General features: G+C 38.7%; 1 protein-coding gene across 9 annotated transcripts in view; it reads right to left on the bottom strand.

Moving 5' to 3' along the window:
- Positions 1-19,086, bottom strand: part of DNM1L (dynamin 1 like) — a 39,901-nt gene extending 20,815 nt beyond the window's left edge. For 2 of the 9 annotated variants that reach the window (XM_075158396.1, XM_075158376.1), the window contains exons 1-3: positions 18,831-19,048; positions 7,216-7,363; positions 1,106-1,144 (exon numbers count right to left, since the gene is read on the bottom strand). In XM_075158396.1, the coding sequence (XP_075014497.1) occupies positions 1,106-1,144; positions 7,216-7,363; positions 18,831-18,932 (289 nt within the window). In that variant the 5' untranslated portion in view covers positions 18,933-19,048. Of the gene's footprint in view, positions 1-1,105; positions 1,145-7,215; positions 7,364-9,308; positions 9,503-18,279; positions 18,361-18,830 lie in introns of those variants that run through there. The other 7 variants (XM_075158345.1, XM_075158337.1, XM_075158386.1 and 4 more) reach the window with 6 other exon arrangements.
- Positions 19,087-23,440: the final 4,354 nt, after the last annotated feature.

Here is a 23,440-nt window from a genome sequence, read left to right on the forward strand (position 1 = left end):
TTGAAAACTACAATGTGATTATTTTTTTCAATCAGCAAGAGAAAAATTAGTCTGCTTTCTACTGTTAGATGTTAAATAGATCAGTACATTTTGCATTTATGATTCTGCTTATGATTCTGCTTATTTAAACATTGCATCTCATTACTCTTTCTAATTTGCCTCTTACACCTTCTTAACTGTGACTGAGCCAATCAGTTATCCTACCATTTTTTTAAAAACGGCCTAGTCCATTAAATATCAGCTTGCAACAGAAAACAAAAGAATTATTAGGAATAACTTAAAAAAATCTGAAAAAAATACCAGCTTTTAGCATCGTTTCTTTTACCATGCAAGTGAGATCAAATTACAGCTGAAAGAAAAGGTTAGAAAAACTTGTAGAACTGAAACCAAGCAAACAGAAAATATATAAGAATTCTGCATAACAATGAACTCTTCGGACAACATGTCTCTTCCCAAATCTGTCAAGGACCAAACATCTTAACTCTTGTCAGTCACCACTGATGTCCGGAATTACTTCGCGGCTATTCAAGAGCAGTTCCAGAAACAGCAAAGGAGGTTTTGTCAATTCCTGCTTCGCAGCGCAGGCAGCAGTTTGAGTCACACTGCGAGATACTCACATTTCCACAACTAGGTTTCCAAGTATTAGTGACAAGTTCCATTTCAAATTTTTTTTTGTGGTCATTTCTGCTCTGCTCCCTGATACAGCAATCTGCTCTAGAAGAAGAGTCTACAAGAAATCTGGCCATTCGGCAAACACATTGCTTACCTACAATCAAGTCATCTTTCAAAACATTTTTTCCACTCAAGTTGAATTTCAAGATACTGATCAACGGAGATTTTTTGATTTGGGAATTAAAAGTGCAGGAAATTCTATGAAGCAGCAACGGCACAGAAGAAAAGCAAAAATCATCTCATTCTAATGCAACAAGGTCAGAAAACTAAAAATCAACCAGATCACAAGACTCAGCAAAATAATCAATCAACGCAGTAGCCAAAGTGTAAACATAAAAGTGTAATCAACAAAGTGGCATGAAATGTTTGTGATTTAGTGTATATAAGCATGCACTTTATGCGTAGGGAGAAAAAGCAAGTGGATAAAGGCAACCTTTAGAAAGGTGTCTTGGATTTTTCCATGTAGCAGGGTCTGCAGTTAAAGAGAAACAGCATTGAATGATGTTTAAAATTTTTAATCAATTTAATATAGCATTTTATTAACTTTCAGTACCAGATTGTATTACAAAGATCACAAATGCATGCAGACAGACGTGCATGCTATTCTATTGATGAGAATGTAACATGTTAACAATATGCACAGAAATAAGATCTTAACTAAACACTGATAAATTATGCATATTAACCAGATATTCTATACGACAAAGTTTACTTGATGATGACTTTATAATTGCTGTTCATCTAATTCCAACAGCTCACAATATTTTTATCTGAGCACAGAAAACAGCACCATTAGGTTCTGCAAAGCTGAACTTCTTTGTTCATATTACTCATTCTTTGTTTATCATTTACTCATGGCAAGAACAAGAAAGAGTAAGGAAACATTTTTAATGTCACTGGAAGTAGTATTACTGTATGGGAAAGAAGTCTGAAATTTTGCACGAATCTTTCTAATGCTCAATTAAAAAACCAATTACGGCAGTTCTGAGACAGATTTAAGAAGAGACAACATTAGCTATCACCCTTCTCAACTTTTAACTTTCTCAAAATATTTATGGGAATCCCGTTACAAAAAAAACTTTTTATTGAAGGGTTGATGAGTTTACAACTCTATATTTTTATGTGATGCCAGTACAGTACCATGGAAGTGCAAAAATCAAAACAAACTGGTGAAGACATTTTTGGCACGTGCCTGTTTGGCACAAAATGCAGGTGGCACAGCAACAATCAATTCATCAGTTTGGAAAGCCCAGTACATCTGGGGAGTTATTTTAATGTCTTGCTCAGGTGGGTAAATCAAAGGTTTATTTATCATCAATGGAAATATGCTGATTTAGATGGACTGGATCCATTAAGGAAAAAAATCTAAAAAACAAACTACTTTTATCCTTGCTGTTCTGCAGGCACATGAGCTATGAAGAAAACATTGTTAGGAGGCAGTTTTTGTTTGTCTTAGTTGGTAAATAGGCAAAGTTACATACCAGTCTCCAAACCAAGTGCAAAGTGAAAGGGCTCATTAATTCCAGATTATTAAACAGGTTTAGTTTATTTACAGTTCAGAGGAAATAAAGCAAAATGCACATACAGGAAGAAACTACAGTGTCTTCAAGTTTGTATTGCTCATCCCCTCTTAAAAATTGAATCTAAGAAAGTAAAGACAGACATAAAGGCAGGAAGAAAAAGATACAGCAAGATACTGCCACCATTACATTTGAAGGATATGGACCAAGCACTCGCCTGTTATGTCCTTCCTAGGGAGATAATGTCCTCTTAGGACACACTGTTCTAGTCTTAAATTACTGGTTTTGTGGTGGTATAGGAATTTGCAGCTAGGTACTAGGCTTAGTTCTATGCATAAAGAAATGTTTGTTTTAGTATGATCTATTAACTTTTTAAAATACATATAAAAAAAGATGCATTCTAGTCAGAGGCGTTGCATTTTAACTTGTTAACATCTATGGATCAAAGGAGTCTGAAAATTTTTTAAGCTTTAATAAGCCGCAAGTTTTCTTTGCTATATATAACACAAGAGAAGATTGAAGCCATGATAAATGGCTTAGTCTTAACCTCAGCCTTGGTGCACATAAAAAAAGAAGAAGAAAAAAAAAAGTTAAGGAATAAATGCGGTCTCCTGAGGTGTACAGAAAATCTCATCTGGTCCAAGTATAAGCTTTTAGAAGTTTCATTTTATACAGCGGGGAAACTCTTGCCCCACTCTTTTGAGGAAGTCTGTACTGACACCCCTTTAATATTTGAGAAAAATTTCCCAATAGCTCTAATTTAATGCAAAGGAGTTTTTAGGAAAGGAGGAAGGATTTGCATTATTCAAAATGCAAGGATGCTCAAGGCAAGAAGAAAATATTTTAATTAGCCTACATTCAACAACCCAATGTTCTGGTTTACATGTAGAACATTTTTTTTATCACTAGTTTCACTGGTAAATCAGTCTTCCCTGGCTTATGTTACTTTCTGGAAGCTTTTCGGGCAAAACTTTCAGGTGAATTAATCACCTGATTACATTCAAGATTCAATGCATGATAAAAGTGTGCAGAAATGACATTTCAGTCATTATAAAATTAAGTATTACAGATTATATGAAATTATTAAAACAGCAGCTATAAAGAACAAACAGATCCTGCCATCTCTTGAATAAAGCAACAGTCTGCTTTTCTGGCTTTTCATATCTTGGAGTGAGACCTGAAGACTTTAATTAATATACTAGAAAACTAGACATGATTACAGTATTTTTCTCAGGACTGCCCTTCATCAAATTGTTACTTGTTATCTCCTATACTGCAACGCTCCTTTAAGAAGCTCAAATACTGACTGACTTCAGTTATTCATGTACCTCTTCTCCCTTCCTAAAGCAGTGGAAATGTTATTCATACACAATGGGAGCACAAAGAAGAGTCATAAAAGGCCACCACCATAGAGGATTTCTTGCAGCATGGCAATGAGAACTTCCCAAATAATAAAAAGGACAAAAATCCACAAAGCATGAAGAATCTTACCTGTTCTCCTAGCTTTCTAGTTCCCATACCTTCACAGCTCTTGGACCCAACAGACTACCATCTGAACTCTCTTTCCCCCCCTGCATCACCTCATCCTTTCCTAGCTCTCTTTCTCTAAATAAAAAAAAAAATCCAACTCGTTAAAAAAACGTGCACATCTTTCAATCCCTTCTGTATACTGTACCATTTTTTCCATCCTTGATGCTAACAAGATGGCAAGCTCTTTTGAATGAAAGCTCTTTTTCTCCTGTGCTTCTACAAAGCTAAGTACAATGAAGCAGTCCACACTGTTTGGGAGCTAGGAGTAAGAGATTCCTATTTGAATTAGAGAGCAAAAAGCTGACAAAACAGTGTTGATTTAGCAAGCAACAGATCTGTATTAATTATTCCTATGTTCCATATCAATTCTATCTGTTCAGAATTTGGACAATGTTCAGCTTCCTACCTCGGACAAAAAAAAGAACCTATAAACATTTACTAATTGACCATTCATATGTTACCTCCTCTTTTCCATTTCCTAACAAATGGATAAACTACCAGAATAGGTCTTAGCTACAAGACCAATTTAATAATTCATGAGACCAGGCCAGGTTCTCTCGTAAACGCTGCTTCTCTTGCAATTTGATAAGAGAACACCACAGCGTGGTATCATCACATCAAACATACTATATGTGCTGAATCACTAGAGGCTAACAATAAACAACAAAGCATAAGGAGAACATTTCCTTCACACCAAACCACACACATCTCTGTAGAATATATGTACCAGTCTGAAATATCATGTTATGAAAACACAGCACTTTTTCATATTTAATGGAAAATTCATCTCTCTGCTATTTTCTGACTATCTTGATTTATTGCAGTGACCATCATACAAGGGTATCACATAGCTCATCAGTGACTTTGAGGAGCAGCAGAGATGATCTTCAATGTTGCATGTTAGAAAATCAGAAGTTAGTTCAAATGCCTGGCTGCGATTCTTTCTCAACAATCTTTCCCAATGTGCTCCCAAGAATCAAATAAAAAATAAAACAAAAAAATCCAAAAAAATCAAAACCAAAAAACCCCCAAACCAACCAAACAAAAACACTAAATTGATATTAATTGATATTCTTTGGCAGCTCACGTGCATCAGATGATGTCAAAATTAAGCTATTGGAGACACACAATTTTTTCCTTCATAGTCATAAAGACAAGGCAATTGTCCATGCTTAAATGCAATCCAAAGTGCTTTGTGTTAAAAGCAGGGAAGCTTTCTGGATGCAAATACTCTGTGGTAAAATTTAAGCTTATAAGAACCACAGACTAGTACTATTTTTAAATGGATGTATTTATATGTAATACTAGTACTTATCTAGAGGAAGCATTAGGATGGATAAAGGTGACAAATCACAAAACAGAAATCACAAACCAAAGAGGCAGTTGCATAAAAGTATCTGTGCACACAAAGTTCATTACCAGCACATTCAGAAAGCAGCATGCCAAGACTGATACTCTCTTGTCCAATACTCAATTTGTAAAGAAACAACCCCTCATCTAGAGAAATCCTTTCTGCAAGAGTATGGATAGATTTCCCCCTGGGAAATCCCAAACACCCTACCTCAACGTACCACCCAATTCAACCCTACCTCAACATCCACCTCATAACACGCAAAAATATAACCTGTAATAGTATAGTGACTTATTACAATGTTAGCCAGCATAGCCAGGATAAGAGGTTGCCATCTTTTTTCTTTCCAAGCTACTTGATCCCATCTTCTCAGATGTAACACCACAATCTGTATATATGCTAAACCAGATCAGTGACAAAACCATTTAGACCGCTATTTGCCTGAATTTTGGAGGGAGAAGAGAGGAATTTAAAATGCAACTGGTAAGTCATAAAGGTTTGTCTGTTCTTACCAAACAAGCCCACATCTCCCTCAAAGGAACATCAAGAAGAGACTATAACATGTACATCTTACATATTGATTTTTTTTGCCCAAAGATCTAAATGGGCCTTATAAATAATAATTTAGCCCAACGTCCTTATGCAATATCATTATCCCATTTTAAATTTAAAATCTGAATCCCCAGATCAAATGCAACCTACAACAGAAAGGCTCTGCCTTGACTCAGAATACTCTAATTACAAAACCATCTTTTATACCTGTAAAGTTGCAGAGCAGAACAAAATCATATTTTATCCTACAACTCAGAATCAAAGTATTCTGGAAAGTACTAGAAACTATACACTGCACAACGCAAGTAACACAAAACCATATTTAAAGAGATCAAGTGTGCCATTTCTAAAAGGTTGCTCAGACACTCTCCGAATTATCCACTCTTGGATGTTTTCAAGACCCAACTGGATAAAGCCCTGAGCAACCTGGTCTTGAGTTCAGTTGGCCCTTTTTTGAGAAGGAAGTTGGACTAGAGATCTCCTAAGATCATTTCCAACCTGAATTGTCCTATAATTCAGTACATCCTGGATTGCACACTAAAAGTTCTTAATTGTTACGAACCCGAATTGTGTTCTCTGCTTGCGGCAATAATGAAAATTGGCGCTTAAACCTTTTAAACTGCACAATATTAGGAACTGTTCTTCAGAAACCAAAGGCTATAAATATTACATGAAAACAAATACTGTAAAGAACTTCTGATACCTTGACTTAGACTTACTATTGCCAGAAATAATTTCCAAAAAATTTGAACACAATGAGAATTAATAATTATAGCCCCAAGTTTATCAAGCCATTAAAAGCCTGTGTACTTTTTACTGTCTACATCGAAAAGCTAAGATTTATCTGACGATCAGAAGGTGGATGTGCCCCTGCTGCTCTTTCATAAGATCAAGAGCACTAGTTAGTACAGAATGAGCATTTAAACTCCCAAGGGACAACTGAGATTAGTTTCTTGATCTGCTGAAGGATAATAGAGAAGCACTACAGAAGACACAAGCTTCAAACTAGACAGTTTCAGAACATTTAAAGTGTTGTTCTTGATGTGCTTGGAATCGCTCAGTGCAGCCCAGTAAAATAGCATCTGTAAGCTACCAAACGTGCCCAATAAATTCTGTTTGCATCTACTACAAGTTTGTTTTCATTTCTCCTTCTTCCACTCTATTCAGAACTCACCTATTTCCTAACCTCCTACTAAAAAGTCACATACTCATCCTCTCAAGGAAAAACCTTATTTATACAGCAAAAGAGAAGAGGAAGAAAAACACACACAAGAAAATCATGTTCTCTAGACAATCGTTATCATAGCTGAAATGCTTTCTTTGGCCTGCTTTTCTCGAAACCGTTTCCTAAGAACAAACAGGAAAGCTTAAAACATTAAAGATATTTTGAATATCCAAAAGATTTTGACTTCATGACATTTGCTAAATGGACAGAACAGATGTGACAACAGCTGTGTTTTCTTCCAAAGGAAATTTTAATAAGCACACTCAAGTTTTAAGCTTACAACAACTGATTTTTCAGTCAAATGAACAAGAAAGATTAAAAGTCTCTTTCCTATTAGGCAAAACACACTCTTGGATCACACTTACCATTTTCATCTCCAGCTGTTTTCCGACCATCCTCTGGGGAAACATGCACCAGCTGCAGAATAAGGGGTCTCCGGGTGACAACTCCAGTACCTCGTGGGAGCAGATCCCTCCCCACAAGACTTTCCAACACAGAACTCTTTCCACTGCTCTGAAAATTGGAATACAGCTACATGATTTTCTTAAACATCAAAATGCTGTAATATTTTAGTTTCAGCTTGCTTTCATCGCTCCTGCAAACAGTGCTCAATTCTGTCCTCTGCTATACAGTGCGCAAAGGAGCGTCTGATAGACTACATAGATACCACTGCATTTAACTCAGTGATATCATACTGCATAGGCACTGAAGGACACAAGTCTGCTATAAACCAGTAACTGTCTAAACCTGCTTGGGATACTTAAAAGCCATGTGGATAGATGTATTTTCTACCTCTTAAGGCTAAATTAAACACGTAATAGGTTTCAGAAAAATTAATATCCTATTTAACATTTTCTACCCCAAATATGAATCTCTCCAGAAACATTTTTTGGAAAAGAAAATTATTTTTCTTTATAATGCTCAGAAGGAAATTCTGTGTCTTCTACTATGTCATTTTCTAACATCTTGCAGTAACACTTCACTCTGTAGACTAAGGAATTTAACCTTCTGTTAGTATTAACATGGGCTGGCCATGTTAATACTAACAGGAGCTTTATACAAAAAGATATTAACTATGTACACTTGAGTACATTAAGCTATTACAATCTTATATTCCTTTCAGTTTGTTTTTTTTTGTATAATGTATTATATCAGTTTCATAAGTGCAGACATTGTTTTATGCTCTAAATATATAAACAAACATTGTTTTATACTGTCTCTCCCTCTGTGTGTGTGTGTGTATATATATATATAAGTATTCACAACTGAATTGACTGCAAACATCTGTCTACGTAATAACAAACTGTAAGAAGTTGTGAAATACTTAAAGGCTGTGAAACTACAAATTCGCTTTGAGAGTCTACATTTAAAATGTTCTCCTATAACACTTCTGTATAAAATGCAGAATTGGGCTATATGGTCCAAGCACCTGTGAACACATGAATGATTCAAGACTACTACCATGTTAAAATTAACAATAAACAATAGACCCAGATAGGTCAACATAATACTTTAAAAGTCTGACCGATAAGATTTTGTCTTTTTAATAGAACTGTATTAAACTCTTCCAGTTTTCTGCAGCTGGAAAGTCAACATGGGCACGCCATGAGAAAACCTGCTCTGACAATCATTGCCATCAGCTAGGAAATGTTTCTATGTTAATGCTACTACCAAACAATTCTCTTAAAAAAAAAAACCACAGAACAAAAAAAGCAGATGCTTCTGACAGCTAGAAGGTGCATTACTGCTATACAACCTCAATTCAGCTTACCAGTTCTGAAAGAACAGATTCGAGACTTCAAGTAAATCATAAAATGAGTACATAACCTAGCATGACATGAAATAAAAGCAATGTGGAGTATCTTTAAAATATCATACATTTAGTGACATCTTAGGTGACTTTTCTAAAAACGAAAAATAGATCAGCAGAGATCAAGCAACACAGCACTATCAGACAGCACATTTCTATTAGTGCAGTAAGACAAGACAGGAAAATATTACATGAGAGCATTAGAACCTATTAAAATAGGACCTGTATACAGAAGCACAAAGTAAATATTAAAATACAAGGCCAAACCCCTAGAAAGTTTGAACAATGACAACAAATGAAAGCTTTCTTTTCTTCTAACACTTTATTGTATAACTACGCTTCATGGCACAGAAAAATGCTGTTTCATCAACAATGTCATTTGCCTCAATAGGTGAATAACAAACCAAGGCAGATTGCGTATCTTTTTCAAAGTAAATCTAAGCCAAATTTGACAGCAGTGAGGTCAACTGTCTAGAGAGAGTAGGGAGAAGGACACGGCCACAGGAAACAGAAAGACAGCCTTATTAAGATTTTTTGCTTCAAAAGACTCCCCTAGAAAGTAATTAATAATTTTCTTCTTCAGCTGACCTTCTCCAATTAACTTTGGGCACCTTCCATGCAAGGAGCTTATGACAGGACATTGGGCACTGAAATCTTATCGAAGAGTAACTGAAGGACAATCTGGCCAAAGCACGAACTAGCTCTGGAAGGCCTCCCTGAGAGAACTCTGTTGTAGCACACTTCTGAAGAATTACTGATATTACAGAATGTGAAAAAACATAAGTTTCACTGTGACAAACAACAAACCACTTCTTAACAGACTTCATAATTTAAAACAAGTGAAATGCCTGCTCAAAAAGATGAGACATGATAAAGTTCATCAGCTGCATTGGGGGGAAAAAAGAAAAACCACCAGGGTTTCATTTATTAAAAATATTTTTAACATCTCTTGAGCAAGATTTCTTACACGTGGGTAGAATGATCACTCAGTCTCAAAGGGACGAGGTGAGGCTTAGATGAAGTGGCTTCTCCTGAACATATAATCCAAGTAGAGAAGGGATAGTAAGAAATAGCTGAAGTCTTTTCCAAGAACCTCATCAAGACAGGAAACCAAAATCCATGGGACAAGTTGCTGCACACTACTGCTCATTGTTTGGTCCTTCCAAAAGAGTGGTATTGCAGGAAGCTGAGATAGGCACACACCAAACTACATCCGGAACTAAAACACTATGTCTTACACCACTCCCGCAGTTATCTTTGGATGCAGAAGGAACAATCTGGATTCTTTGCAAATGTAAAGTCATACATTAGATGAGTACTACAGTACTCCACACATCAGGAAATTCGTTTCAAATTGCATTACGTTCCCTTATTAAAGCAATCTGTTCTTGGAACATAATACAGTATCTAATGATGCACTCCTTAATCTGGGCCCCATACACATCCATTACCAAGAATTGTCTGGGAACATGGTAAGGAAAGCAGTGAACACAAAGCTGATCTTTTTCTCTCAATGGGGGAAGTGAGGGATATGGGGTCTGTTCAGAACATAAATTTAGTTCAGCCAGTCCTTCATACAACAGATGTAGACAGGGACTAATACTGATAACCAAAGGTACCACAGAATTTTTAGGAATAAGTCTGCGGCAGCATCACGCTTGTTTTGTCATCTCATGGAATGTTCGTCACAATTTTAAGCACGGACTGAAATGCGTACTCATTTCTTGACAAGTCCAGAAAAGCATTAACAAATTCTAACCTTTTGTGGCAGATCAGTCAGGTTATCCTCTGGACCCATACCTGATCCTAATCTGAAATATCTGTAAGCTGTGATATCTATTGGAACTTTATATAGATTGCTCAGAAAAAAAGACCAAATACAGGAACACCTTGCTGTCTGTTGCTTCTTTAACCGTTGTATCAAACTTCCATTGCTGAGTGTTTAACACTCTGCTTTGTTAACCATCATCAGTCTCACAGACAAGCACCTGAGTTTGATGGATGGTAAAACCATTTTTCCTAGAAGTACTAAGATAAGAAGAGATGATGCACCCAGGGACTTAAATATTTTATTTCAACACACACTGACAGTATAGATGATGTAAGTCTTACCAGCTTTCTCACTGCCTCCTTAACAGTTATATTTTCATCATTGTCAACATCATCTTCAGGTTAATCTAAAACAATGAAGGATGAAGGGCAGAATACAGGGAAATGATTGTGCACTTACTCTCACAAATTAAAAAGCTGAAATCTGTAAGAACTGTTATCTACTCCAAAAAGCCAGCATCTCTACTGTTTAACAGTCCTAATGATCTTGCTTCGGCCTCCCTATCCTTCATTTCTTCTTTACTTGTCCCTACATATTTCAACTGTGTGCACTTCTTAAGTATCAAAAGGCATTTGCTCCCATCCATTATGTTAATTTTTATGAGAAAATTTGGTTTGCAACCTGCTGTATTACTAACCACATTTTTCAGGAATTCAGAAGCAGCAGACAGCAGTGCATGACTTTATACCTGTCCAGCTTCATTAACAGCAAAAGATGTTACTTTCAAAAACACCTCAGGGTTGCTTACTAGCCAAATGGAAGAGACTCTGTATTGAAAATTTTGAAGTAATACTATGAACAACTGTTCACATTCATCCCAAACATTTACTTCACTGGCTTTCTTATTCTTTTTCCGAGTGCTCATTAGCATTCCTAATTTTAGACGACTTGTGCTCTATACCCAACAGCATGCAAAGATGCCTTCTCCGTATCCAGAAGAGAACCCTGACCCAATCCTCTTCCACTATGGATAGTTACCCTCCACTTTGAGCCCCGTCTACAGGTATAAAGGCCTAGAAGACCCTGCTAGTGAAGACCAAGGCAAAGAACGCAAAGAAAGAAAAGCAAGTGCCTCAGCCTTGTCCATATTCACTGTCACTAAATCATCTGTCACAGTCAGCAGCAAGCCCGTATTTTCTCTCGTTTCTCTTTTTTCTTCTTTAACTGCTGATGCAGTGCTGGAAATTCTTCTTGTTGCCTTTCATGTCCCTTACCAGTTTCAACTCTAGCGGAATGTTGGCTTTCTTAATACTATCTCTGCATATGCAGGCAGTATTTTTATATCCCTGAGTGAGCTTGTCCTCACTTCTACCTCCCGCATGAGTCTTCTGCATTGACACTCAAGCCATGAGCTTCCTCCACACTGCTCTCCTTACATGCCTACTCATTTTCCTGAGCGTTTGTATGGACTACTGTTTCGTGCTCCAATAAGGTTGTCCTTAAAGGCATGCCATGTCTATGGAGTTTCACTGTCCTGTGACTCACCAGATCCCACCAATTAGCTCAAATAAGCCAGAGTCTGCTCTTATTCTTAGGAAGTCCATGCAGCAAGAAGGCAATAAACACAAAGACTCACCCGGAGTCTCACTGATGCACAAGAACCATGAGATTTTTTACAGTCATTTGCTCAGATTGTTGATTGTTGCGTATTTCAAGTATTATTAAAATGATAATGGACTCATATCAGCTGCAACAAATTTCAAGTCATCTTACAAGAATCTGCTGCCTTCCTTCTGTCTATCTTTAGACTTCATAATCGCTTTGTGGAGCCAATGTAAAATAAATAATCTGAGGAAAAATACCTTTATAAGGAAACATGTCCAATAAACTACTGGGGAACTTCCAACTAGAAAATCGGTTGAAAGGGGTGTAGACTTTGTTCATTGCTTTTGATAGGACAAACTGGTACTTTTTTTATTATCTGATCAAATAGGAAAAAACTGCAAAGAACTCCTGCAACACAATACAGATTCACTGCAGGACAGCAGAATAAAATAAGAAGGCATGATGTCAGTATTCCCTATGACTTTTTCAGTGGCGCAACAATAACAAACATTTGAGAATGACAGTAAGGAACTGCAAAGTAGGAGAGATTTCTCAATGAGACATAATAATTCCTGAAGAATTCTCTTAAGAAAAGCAATGCATCTACTTTGACACCTGAGGCAGAATGGTGGCAATTTTGCAGTTTCTGTCATACAAGAATTATAAAAGTCCTGCTGGCTAAGTCATGCTCTTAGCAATACATACATACATGGCTTACTAAACTTTAATTCTATTATTGGGAAATACAAGCTAATGCATTTTTGCTGGGGTCTCATCCATAGGAATATTACCCAGATATGTGCTCTGAAAAGAAGTTATCTGCAGTAGCTATCCTGGAAGAGTTCAGCTATAACTAAAGAACAGCAAGAGTTTTTTTCTTTCCTTGTTTTGCAAATATGAATTATTCTGAAATAAAAGGTCAGCACACATGCAATTCCAGAGCAGTTCCACAAGGAAACTGATTTGGCTGGAATAGCTATTGTGGCAGGATTTTCCTATGTGAACTAGGGACACCCCAAGGTGGACTGGTTCTAAACAGCCAACAAATTTAAAAATGTATTTACTAATCAGAAGAGAATTCTGAAGTTATAAGCAGTCCCAATTAATTATTGTAAGAAATTCTTTGAAACAAAATTATACTTCTAGAAAGATGCAAAAGAGCTAACAGGCTGATCCCAACTTGAGAAAGCAGTGAAACCAGCATAATGCACTGCTGGCTGTTGCAAAATACATTTTCTCTGTGAAAGATCTTGTCCAGATTTCAAGACACTTGTTCCTGCAGGCCATTCCCCATTCACTTGAATAGAGAGCTTTCCTGAATTAGTCAGGAAGAAACTGGAAACCACAGTAACTCCCTCCACGAAAGACAGCTTATGTACAAGTAGTAAGGAAAGCCAGAATTTGCACAGCTCCATCAAAATTCTTCAGGGATCCTGTATTTACACCATATCTAAATGTAGATATATGCCAAACAACAGCAAACAGATGAAAGATTTGCAGATATATTATTTCTCAATACATCAATTCCCAAAGTCCTCCAATAATTCACTTAATAAAAAAGTACCTCATGTAATTAGAAACAACGAATACAGAACTTCTGTAAGTTAGACCATGGAACTGTGGTATTTGAAGATCCACGTTTCAAAGCCATATAGTCTGACCTTACATAATATTGCTTATACTACTACATTCATTACTTTTTCAGTAAAATGAATCAAAACAAAGCCAATTTGTATTTTCAAATTTTAAAAGCTCTAAACAACAGAGATAATTTTTTTTTAAGAAAAAGCCAGTCAACCTTCTGGCTACTATATGAACTACATAGCCGTTTTCTCTCCAGATTCTGAAACACATTTGCCGGGGCTTTCTGCTTTAATACTCTTCCCCTTCATTTTCCTGAAAACATGTTTCCTTTGCACTGTCCCCTGTGGACAAGATACAAGATCCATCCGTTCTAATTAAAATACAGGTTTTCCAAGAAAAACAATTGCCAATCACAAAATGAACAGGACCCTGGCAGCAAGCATACAAAACCAGTGGGGGGGAAAAGAAAAAAACACACTTAATTCACATTCTTCTACAACTGTGTATTCTCTCCACTCTTCCAAAATAACTGGACATTTGCAAACAATAAAATCAGTATCTTCATTTAAAAGATGCTTAATATTGCTTTCATGTTAAAAATATGTAGAGATTAAAGGCAGGATGAGGAGATCACAGTTATTAGACCTATAATTTTAGTTCATATAAAGTCTGCACATAGACACAGTGAAAATGCCATCCTTCCTATCATAGAAGCCTTTAGGACCTAAAAAGTACAGCTGTTCAGAAACTGAGAGGGCCCATCACAGAAAAGAAACAGCACAACAGCCAAATGTTGTTTGCACTATATAACTTTACCAGCAAAATTTCTATTATGTCTGGTAAATGTAAACAGCTAATTAACATCAGCCTCACTTTGCTGCTTGTCTGAAACAGACACCAGAACAGTCAGGGCATGATTTGACAGGAGGAAGGGATGGCAAAAAGGAAAACAGTTATGCCCAAAACCAGATACGGAGAATATCAGCTATCAAAACAAACAAAAAATCAAACCAGGAAGTTTGCAAAACATTTGGGAGAAAAACCAAGCTCTCCCCAGCCAGCACTGAAGCTATGCTCTAGTTACCTCCCCTTTTACAAATGTAGATACAAATGTCATCTTGCATCTGCTTGAAACCCCAGGAAAGACCACTGGGACAAAAAAAAAAAAACATGAGAGCAGGGAGGAAGACAAGCTCCCGAGCTGAGCTTGTCCTGGGGTTTTCCCAGTTGCTTGGTACAAGCTGGAGAGTTTCCTTCACCTAAAACTGGCTTTTCGCCAACACAACGTAGAATACATTGAATAAACTGAATAAGCTGAAGTGGCGTAAATTTCCCTGACAGGGAAAGGTCACAGCAACTCTGCAGAGCATTTGAAGTTTAAGACCATAACGCCAGTCTCTCTCAAACCAGATGCTTTGGTACAGCATCCACTGGATTTTTCTCCTCATCCCAGTAGCCAAGACCATACATTAACTTCCCATTGCTGTCAACTTCTTAACAGGCAAATTACCATCCTAACTGTTTAGCCTAACAGAATATACAATATATAATATATATTCAAATGCTCAGGCTATCTGTTACCTCAGATCAAGAAACCTTCCTCTTTGGCAACAAAAATTGGTTTAGTGTTGAAATATCAAACATGGTACTCATTCCAAACAGCAAAAAAAGAAATAAATGTAATACTCATCTGTGAGCTAATCAGAGGCTAACGAAACAGCTCTTTCAGATGGAAACATCCAACAGAACAGTCTGTGTTAAATATCTTACACCTCTCCATTGAATGTCCCAAAATAGCATTAACTGAAGACTGAGCAGAAGTATTATACAAATGTACACCTGAAAGGTCATTTAAAAATCTCATTCTGAATTTCATTGGTTGCTAGATCAATTTCACCATGATGTCTCTACCAGAATCAACACTACCAAGCGCAAATAAAGCCCACAACTTGTTTTTATAATGTCAGTATTGGAAGAACTTTGCTACAAAACTGACACTAAAGTTTGTATATAACCAAAAACCCAAAATAGATTCCAAGAATTAATGACCTGAAAAAAATAAAGGCATTCATTTTTACACATCTCTAGGCAGAGATTTTGTTGTTTTTTTTGGTTTTTTTAAGATTTATTCTAACACCCATGCCCACTTTCATAGTGTAGGCATTTCATTTTTGTGATCGCGTCTATGTGGCCTTAACATACAAAAGGCCATAACTAGCCAAACTTCTTTTCTTCCCCTTGTCTCCTGTTATTATAGTTTTAATGTGTTTGGTTGAGGCACTTCAATACCACCTTGTTATCCCCTACAAGTACAGGTCACAAAGCATTTGTATAAAACACATCAGAAGGTTGAGTATTACAGTATTATTGAACAAATATTGTTTATATAGTATTCCCAGCCTGGACATTTTTTTTTGCACTTCAGTAATACAGTTCTAAAAATGGAACTGAAATACTGAATCGGGGAAAAAAACAGAACACCTATCTGGGAATGGCAAAAAAACCCTGAAATAGTGATGAAAAGTTGGCAGTCTGAGTTGGTGTCCTCCGAGTTCTATCAGCAGCAAACAGAGTCTTCAGTTTTCTTAACAGAACCTATATTAGGACACAGAAATAACTTACATGGAATTTATGTGGAGAATGAGAAGGAATTCTCACATGACTGAGTCACAGGAACACTACTAGAAGTAGTGCGTGAGGCCATCTAAATGTGTAAAATTTACTAAGAAATAATCTGTAATTAGTACCAAAATCCATCTAGAAAGAGGAAAAATTAAGACATTTCAACTGCTCAGAACGCAAGGACGGTAGGAAATGAACCCCGAAACAACAGAGGAGGGGCAAAGGGGACATGGGAAACAGAAAACATTGAAAGCTAAATTAAGGATTATAAGCAGTTTCTAGTTCTACATACTCTACAAAAGAAAGAATTAACTTGGTGTACAGAAGTAGAAACAAAAGACAACTGAAGAAAGACACAAGCACAAAACAATAAAAGGGTAGAGAAGAGATACAGAAGACAGGTGAGAAAAATAAACAGCAAAAACTAATTAAAAAAGCATTTTTCTTCTCCTTGTTGAATTTGTAAAAAGGTCATTTAAGAAAAGCAACAGGCAAACTGGAAGGAAAAAAAAGCATAAACCAATTAACAGAGAGTTACATAAATCTTAACGAGTAGCATTTGTTTCCTACAAAGAAAAAAGGAGGTGCAAAACTCAAATTTTTTTGTGAATATTATTCAAAGAAGAAAAAGTGAAGACTGCATATGCTACAAACAAAACAACTGTGTGACAAACTTAAAGACCACATAGCACTTAACCAAAAATATCTCAAGAAACAAGATAGTTTCAAGACACATTTCAAAAAACCACGGAAGCAAGCTACCAGCAGTAAAACTATCAGCTCTAAGGCCATATTTGAGACATCTCCAGAAATCTGGTCTACAAAAAACTAACTTCAAATGAATAAAATAATAAAATCTTATTTAAGTTATTTTAAAACTAATTGCACAAAATAACCATCTACAGAATTACTGTGTCAGTAAAGACAATTATTTCTTCCAACAACACTGACTGAAAACAAAACAAAAAACCAAGATACAGCTTCCTAGACATTTTGCTATATATTTTCCTGGAGTCTATAAATGACTTTGTTTTGGCATGCTAAGAAATATCATACTAATCAAGGGGTTTTATGAATATACTGAATACGGCACTGGATGGATATTAATACTGATGGGTAGACTATTGAAGTCAAATGCATGTCAATACTGTCTTAACTCTCAGCATCTACCGTACACACTTATAAAAGTTAACTAGGACAAAGTTGTTTAAAAGGATGATAATTAAAACAAAAGCCACTTCAATGCATTTCATAAAGTGAAACAGAAAAAAATACTTTATTAATTTTACACAGAAAAATGCCACACCTCTGCCTTGCACTTTCTTTTGCAGAACTAAACTAAAACAAACAAAAAAAACCCCAAACAAAAAATCAGCTTGCTTGTATGATTTTTAATGTAAAGGAGATTAAACGTCTTCATAAATTGATGGACTACTGTCAGCTACAAAAATAGCAAGTACCTAATATAGCTTACCAGTGCAAAGCCTCTCCCACCCAATTCAAGTGTTTTAGATCCATTTTATAAAGTGGCTGATAAAAAGTCAATGAATCTATCTGATTTATATTGGTAAAACAGAATGACAGCTGATTGTCTCATAAGTTTGACTGTAGTTGGCTTTGAGCAAACCTATTCCATGCTTCAGCAATGTACAAGCTTCAGACATACAGCTCATGTGTTTTAAGTCATATAATGAAATCCTTGCCTGCAGAGTAGTTGGTATTACTGTCTTATGTAGGCATGCTATTGTCAAGTAACATCACACATTCAATAAACACTGTTAATTTCACAGAAACAAAAAGAGAGATCCATTAACTTCAAGTTTTAGTTGTGTTTAACGTTTCATTTTCAATTTCCTTATGACTGCTGCCATTCTGGTCACACATGTTCTGCTGCCAAAAGTTTTGCTGAAGAACGGCATCCCATTTGAATAGATCTGAAAGGGTCTGAGCTATCTTCGAGCCCAGCAGCAGTATTATCGGGCAGAGACACACACGTTGTAACTGTTACAGCCAACAAAGGCTGGCTTCCCCTCTCACCTTCATCCCCCATCATCAGCTAAGACAAAGAGGTCCAAACGTCAGAAGAACTCGCAGCAAGGGAAAACGATCCACGCCTGCAAGATGCCGTTCCGCTACCACATCCCTTTTATTCAGCCCCTTCACGGCGGCTGTCAGAGAAGGGAAGCCACCGACTAGCGATGGCGGTCACGCTGAAGCACAGGGCCGGCAGCGGGCCCCCACGCCCCCGGGGCCACGGGAGAGGGGGGGGCAGGCCCTCTCGGCCGTTCAAACCGCTACGGAGAAGCGCGAAGGGGAGGGAGGACGGTGGAAGAGGCACTCCCATTGCAAATGGTGGGGAGGCAGAGGAGGGAACGGGGGGGGGACGCGGGCAGCCGAGGGCGGCCGGACGCCCGCCCCGGCCGCCCTCGGCTGCCCGCGTCCCTCCGTGCCCTTGGCGGAGGCGACCGCGGGTCAGCAGCACCGGAGGCGCGACGGACGCCTCGACTTTGCCCTCAGAGAGGTAAGGGCCCGCGCCGCCCGCTCACCCACCCCGGCCTGGCCTGCCCCGTCGCCCCGCCTCGCCTCACCTGCGTGCCCACCACCACGATCTGCGGCAGCTGGATGATGTCGGCCCCCACCGTGTTGAAGACATCCTGCAGCTTGTTAATCACGGGGATCAGCGCCTCCATGGCGGCGGGGGAGGGCAAGGGCCGGGGGAGGCGTCGGCGATGAATGGGCGCGACGGGCAACGGGTTCCCGTCAGCCGCCCCCTCCACCTGCCGCCATTGGCGCCGGCCCCCGCGCACGGCGCGGCCCCCAGCAGGCTGTGCGCGCCCGCCGGGCGCAAAGGCGGCCGCAAACGCCGCGGGGCATCATGGGAGTTGTAGTGCGGGGGGACGCCCCGAGGAGGGCGCGCGCGCACGCCCTCTCAGGCGGAGGCGGCCGTCGGGGGCTGTCAGCCGCCGCCGTGTAGCGGTACGCGGCCCCCTCCCGCCCGGGGGGACAGAGTGTCTGCTTTCCAAGCGCCCGGGGGCCAAAAACATTTGAAGATCAGGCAGTGGAGTCGCTTGGTCTTGTATTACAAGCCATTCCCAGGTTTTATTCTGTCTTTTGGTACAATAAAGCTGATACCCTCCGGGGATCACCAGTAGCGGCGCAGCCCACGAGTCGAGGTGCCACTGGCAGCCCGTGTGGGCGAGGCAGGCCTTCACCACTGCCCAGGGTGGCTGCCAGGGGTAGTTTTTAGCAAGCAGCGTGGAGCGGCAACATTTATCCAAGGCACCGTGTTTTGAAAACCCTTGAAAAGTAGGAAACAACCAAACGTGTGCCCTCGCTGCCCTCACCACTGCTTCACTAGGTGTGGCGTCGCTGCTGCCCAAATACCTCAAGCAAAGGTGCTGAATGGCAAACTACTAGACCTTGTCAGCATCTGGTCTCACAAAGCCAATAGAGCAAGAAAATAAAACTGCTGGGGGTGGGGGGGGAGGGGTTTATGGAGGTCTATTCACAGGGGAAAAAGAACTGGAGAAGATCTGGTCCTGCAAACTCTGCAGCAAAAAGAATGTTCTCCCACTTACGTTCACGTATCAAGAATTGTAATGGACAGATTTAAAACTGCTGTATTTATTCTGTTTGCTTTTTTTGTGGATATTTTTGTTTTCGCTGCAAGTCAGCTAATCTCAACCTGAAATTTTCTACCTTGGGTGCGTAATAGTAGGTTTGAATGAGGTGTCTGGCAGGGCTTGGGAAGTGGGAAACTGTGTGAGATCTAATACTCAGCTGTGTTACACGAAAAGATAGAATGAAACCAGAGGATGACTTGTGATGCGAGATCACAACAAATAAGCTGTCTGATCTTTAAATGTCTTTTCCTTGAGTGCATTTTCTTAAAGATAAATTATGAATATGCTAGCACGGAATTGAATTCTGGCTTCGTCCTTTCTTGTAAACCAACAGATTAAAAACGCTTCCGAAAATTTCGAGTTCTGGATCGCATTAGAATTTATATTCTTATTCTATACAAATTAGTCTTTTCCAGTCTTCATGTCTTGAAACCCTCAAGTGTTGAAGGAAAGAACATACAAAGGAAATACATTCTTATCTATGTATCTTTACAACAAAGTTTCTCATTCTTACCTGGGAAATTTCACACTGCTTGTCAGAGGACTAATATTTTGTGATAAAAGCATAAAGATGGCTAAGCAAATTGAAACACTCAAAAATTAGTGTATTCAGCACGGAGAGAAACAGTTAACGCATGTAAAGCTTTGTGAAGAAGGTTCTGAACGACCTGTTGGTGAGGGGTTCTTGTCATAGCCATCCAGGAATGGTTTTCCAGCAGTTTCACCCATTAGCTTTCAGCACGCTGGAGCCGATTGCTCTCAGAGATCGTTAATACCAGGATGCCATTTGGCATCTGCCTCTCCTGCTTCCAGGACCATAGTAAACATTCCCCGTATTGTACACCTGATACAACAAATACTCTTGCTAATGGGTTTGCCACTCCCTGTCTAGCATGGATCCTCGTCTCCTCACCTTCCTTGAGTCCCTGGAACGAAAAGAAAGAAGAAAAAGAAAAAAAAGCACCCCTGTTGCACAGGCATAGAAGCTGCTGGCACTAGGATACACTTGAGGTATCCTAGAAGTAGATGGATAACACCAGTTCATTTCTCTGTGTGAATCTCTTTTCTCCTGCCACTTTCATTTTGCCATATGACCTCATGGACACAACACTGTGAAATGGAGCAAGCACAACCTGTTTTATATTTTAATTTAGACCAGAAATGGGACATCTCGGAGAGAATGTAGAACTGGAAAAGTGTCGGAGAGGGACAACAAGGATGAGGAAAGGTGTGGAACAGCTTCAATATCAAGACCAACTAAGTAAGCTAGCAGTCTTCACTCTACAAAAGCAGGGGGTAGAGAGGATTAGAGGTCTGTGTAATCATTAGCAGCCTGGAATTGGTCGAAGAGCATCAGTTTTGTATTCTCCCTTCCAATACAAGTATTTTGGGAGCATCTAATGAGACTAGAAGGAGCCAGGTCAGAACAAAACAAAGACAGTAGCCCCTCATGGGTGGGTTGTTGCGTTCCTTGCCAAAGGATGTTGAAGCCAGTAAAAGTTTAAATGGATTCAGATGGTGTTTGGACAAGTTTAAGGAAGAGAAATGTATTGCATGTAAATAAACAGCTGTGTAGGAATCAAATCTAGCTCTGGATGTTTCTGAGCTGATGATGGTTGGAAGCTGGGAGAGTACCGTGCAGAAGCACCGTGTGTGCTTGCCCTTTAGTCTGTCCCAGTATGGCTATTCTTAGAATTTTATCAGTATAATATTTCAAGAAGCACACAGAGAATCTATCAGTTGCTGAACCGAGTTGAGATAACCTAGCCTGCCCAGCAGAGATGTTGAAAGGTCTATCAAGGGCAGGATACCCAAAAGGAGAAGCACAGCTCAGATGGAGGAAGTGAATTAATGAAGGAAAGCAAGAAGAAAGGACTAAAGAAGATATAAGATGAGAAAAGATCAGAATGCAAAGTTTAACACATTGTACATTTCTGGCTAAAAAGTGGGAGCCGGAAATGCCTGTGCTATGAAATGTCATGTCCTGCACCAACTTAGAAAAGCCAACCCCGCTGAGGACTGTGCCAAAGCAATAAACATTTTAACAAGCAATGGTCATCTGTAGCTTTAACTCTAACTTTGCATGGCCAGCTTATGTTGTATTGAGCAAGAAACTCAAAGATCTGATAAAAGGTGGTAGTAGTCAGACTGGTTATTTACTAAAAGTTAATTGATATGAGGAAACAGGAATTGCCACACTGAATCTGACCTGATATCAATCTACCTTAGAATCTCATCTCCAAGACCATCCAGCATCAGCCCTTTGGGGAAAATATAAAAATGCAGTAATAAGATCTTCTGATTCCAGAACTGTGTATTAAATAATTTTCATATTGCTGTAAGATCTGAAGTAGACAGTTCAATATTTTTTCCAGTTTACGTTACTGGAAACTAGATTGCTTTATTTACCATATAATAGTTTTTTTGTCCCATCGGGCTAAATTCTTGGCTCCAATGACATCCTGTGACAGTAAATTTCATGATCTAATTATGCATAGTGCAAAAAATCAATTTCGTGTCAGTTTTAAATTTGTCATCTTCTAATTTCATTATAAGACTCCTTGTTTTTATGTTTTTTAAGTCAGGAGAACAACATTTTCAGTCTTTCTTCTCCATGATATGAATTTCTTTATAGCTTTGCATCATCATCTGCTTCCATTTTTGCTCAGACAGCTGGAGTCTCTTTATATTGACATATTGACAGTAGTGGACAAGTCATTTGCCATTTAATTAATTTATGCCAGAGAAAGAGACCACAAACTAGCACATTAGTAAAGCGTATTTCCTTGCCATCGTATTTGACTAGAGAAAGAAATATTTGATTACCATACTGAAATGTATTAAGGATGTAATGTAACATTTGCGCTGCATACATAGTCATACTACTTTGTACTGCACAAACACTATTAGCAAAATACTTTTGTAAATTATTCCTTGGTAATGTCACCTTTTGGAACCATGTCATACAGCGATTATATGGGTCTGGCAGAGCCTGATTGTTACGTGAAGCCAAATTGAATGGTGTTTTTGTATTCTCCAGAGCAACCTCATCACAGATGTAACTGTAACACTTTCTCGTAGCACTTATACCAGACATCTGCACTGCAAACACAGTTAGAAGCTGAGATAAATAAATTCCTGAAATCCCTTGACAGAATAACCCTTCGTTTGGATGTTCTACACAGATTTTCCAAACTAGCCGATTCTAAACCTTGGTCTTTTTCCAGAAGAGACAGAAATCAGAGGTTTCAAATCCATACTCCGGGGGTTCTGCTGGATTGGCAAAGCGAGCTCTCCTACACACTTCAGCTGGCTGTAAGAAGGTTGCAGTGCTGATAGGAATCCCCGAGTTATGCGTTACCTGTGCGGAGACCCAGTCTCTGACAAAACAAAATAATCCTGGGGCAGGGAAGCAACTTTGCTGGGCAACAACTGAGAGTTCCTTATATTCTCTCACTGTATTCACACGGAAGTTATTTAACTAAATTCATTGAATATCTGGGGTGTCACACAAGCTCTCACAAAACATGCTTGCAGAACTGAAAGCAGTTTTCAAGTCAAGGAAGGGTCAGGGC

This window comes from Calonectris borealis, chromosome 1 (genome assembly GCF_964195595.1).
Source record: "Calonectris borealis chromosome 1, bCalBor7.hap1.2, whole genome shotgun sequence".
NCBI classification, from domain to species: domain Eukaryota; kingdom Metazoa; phylum Chordata; class Aves; order Procellariiformes; family Procellariidae; genus Calonectris; species Calonectris borealis.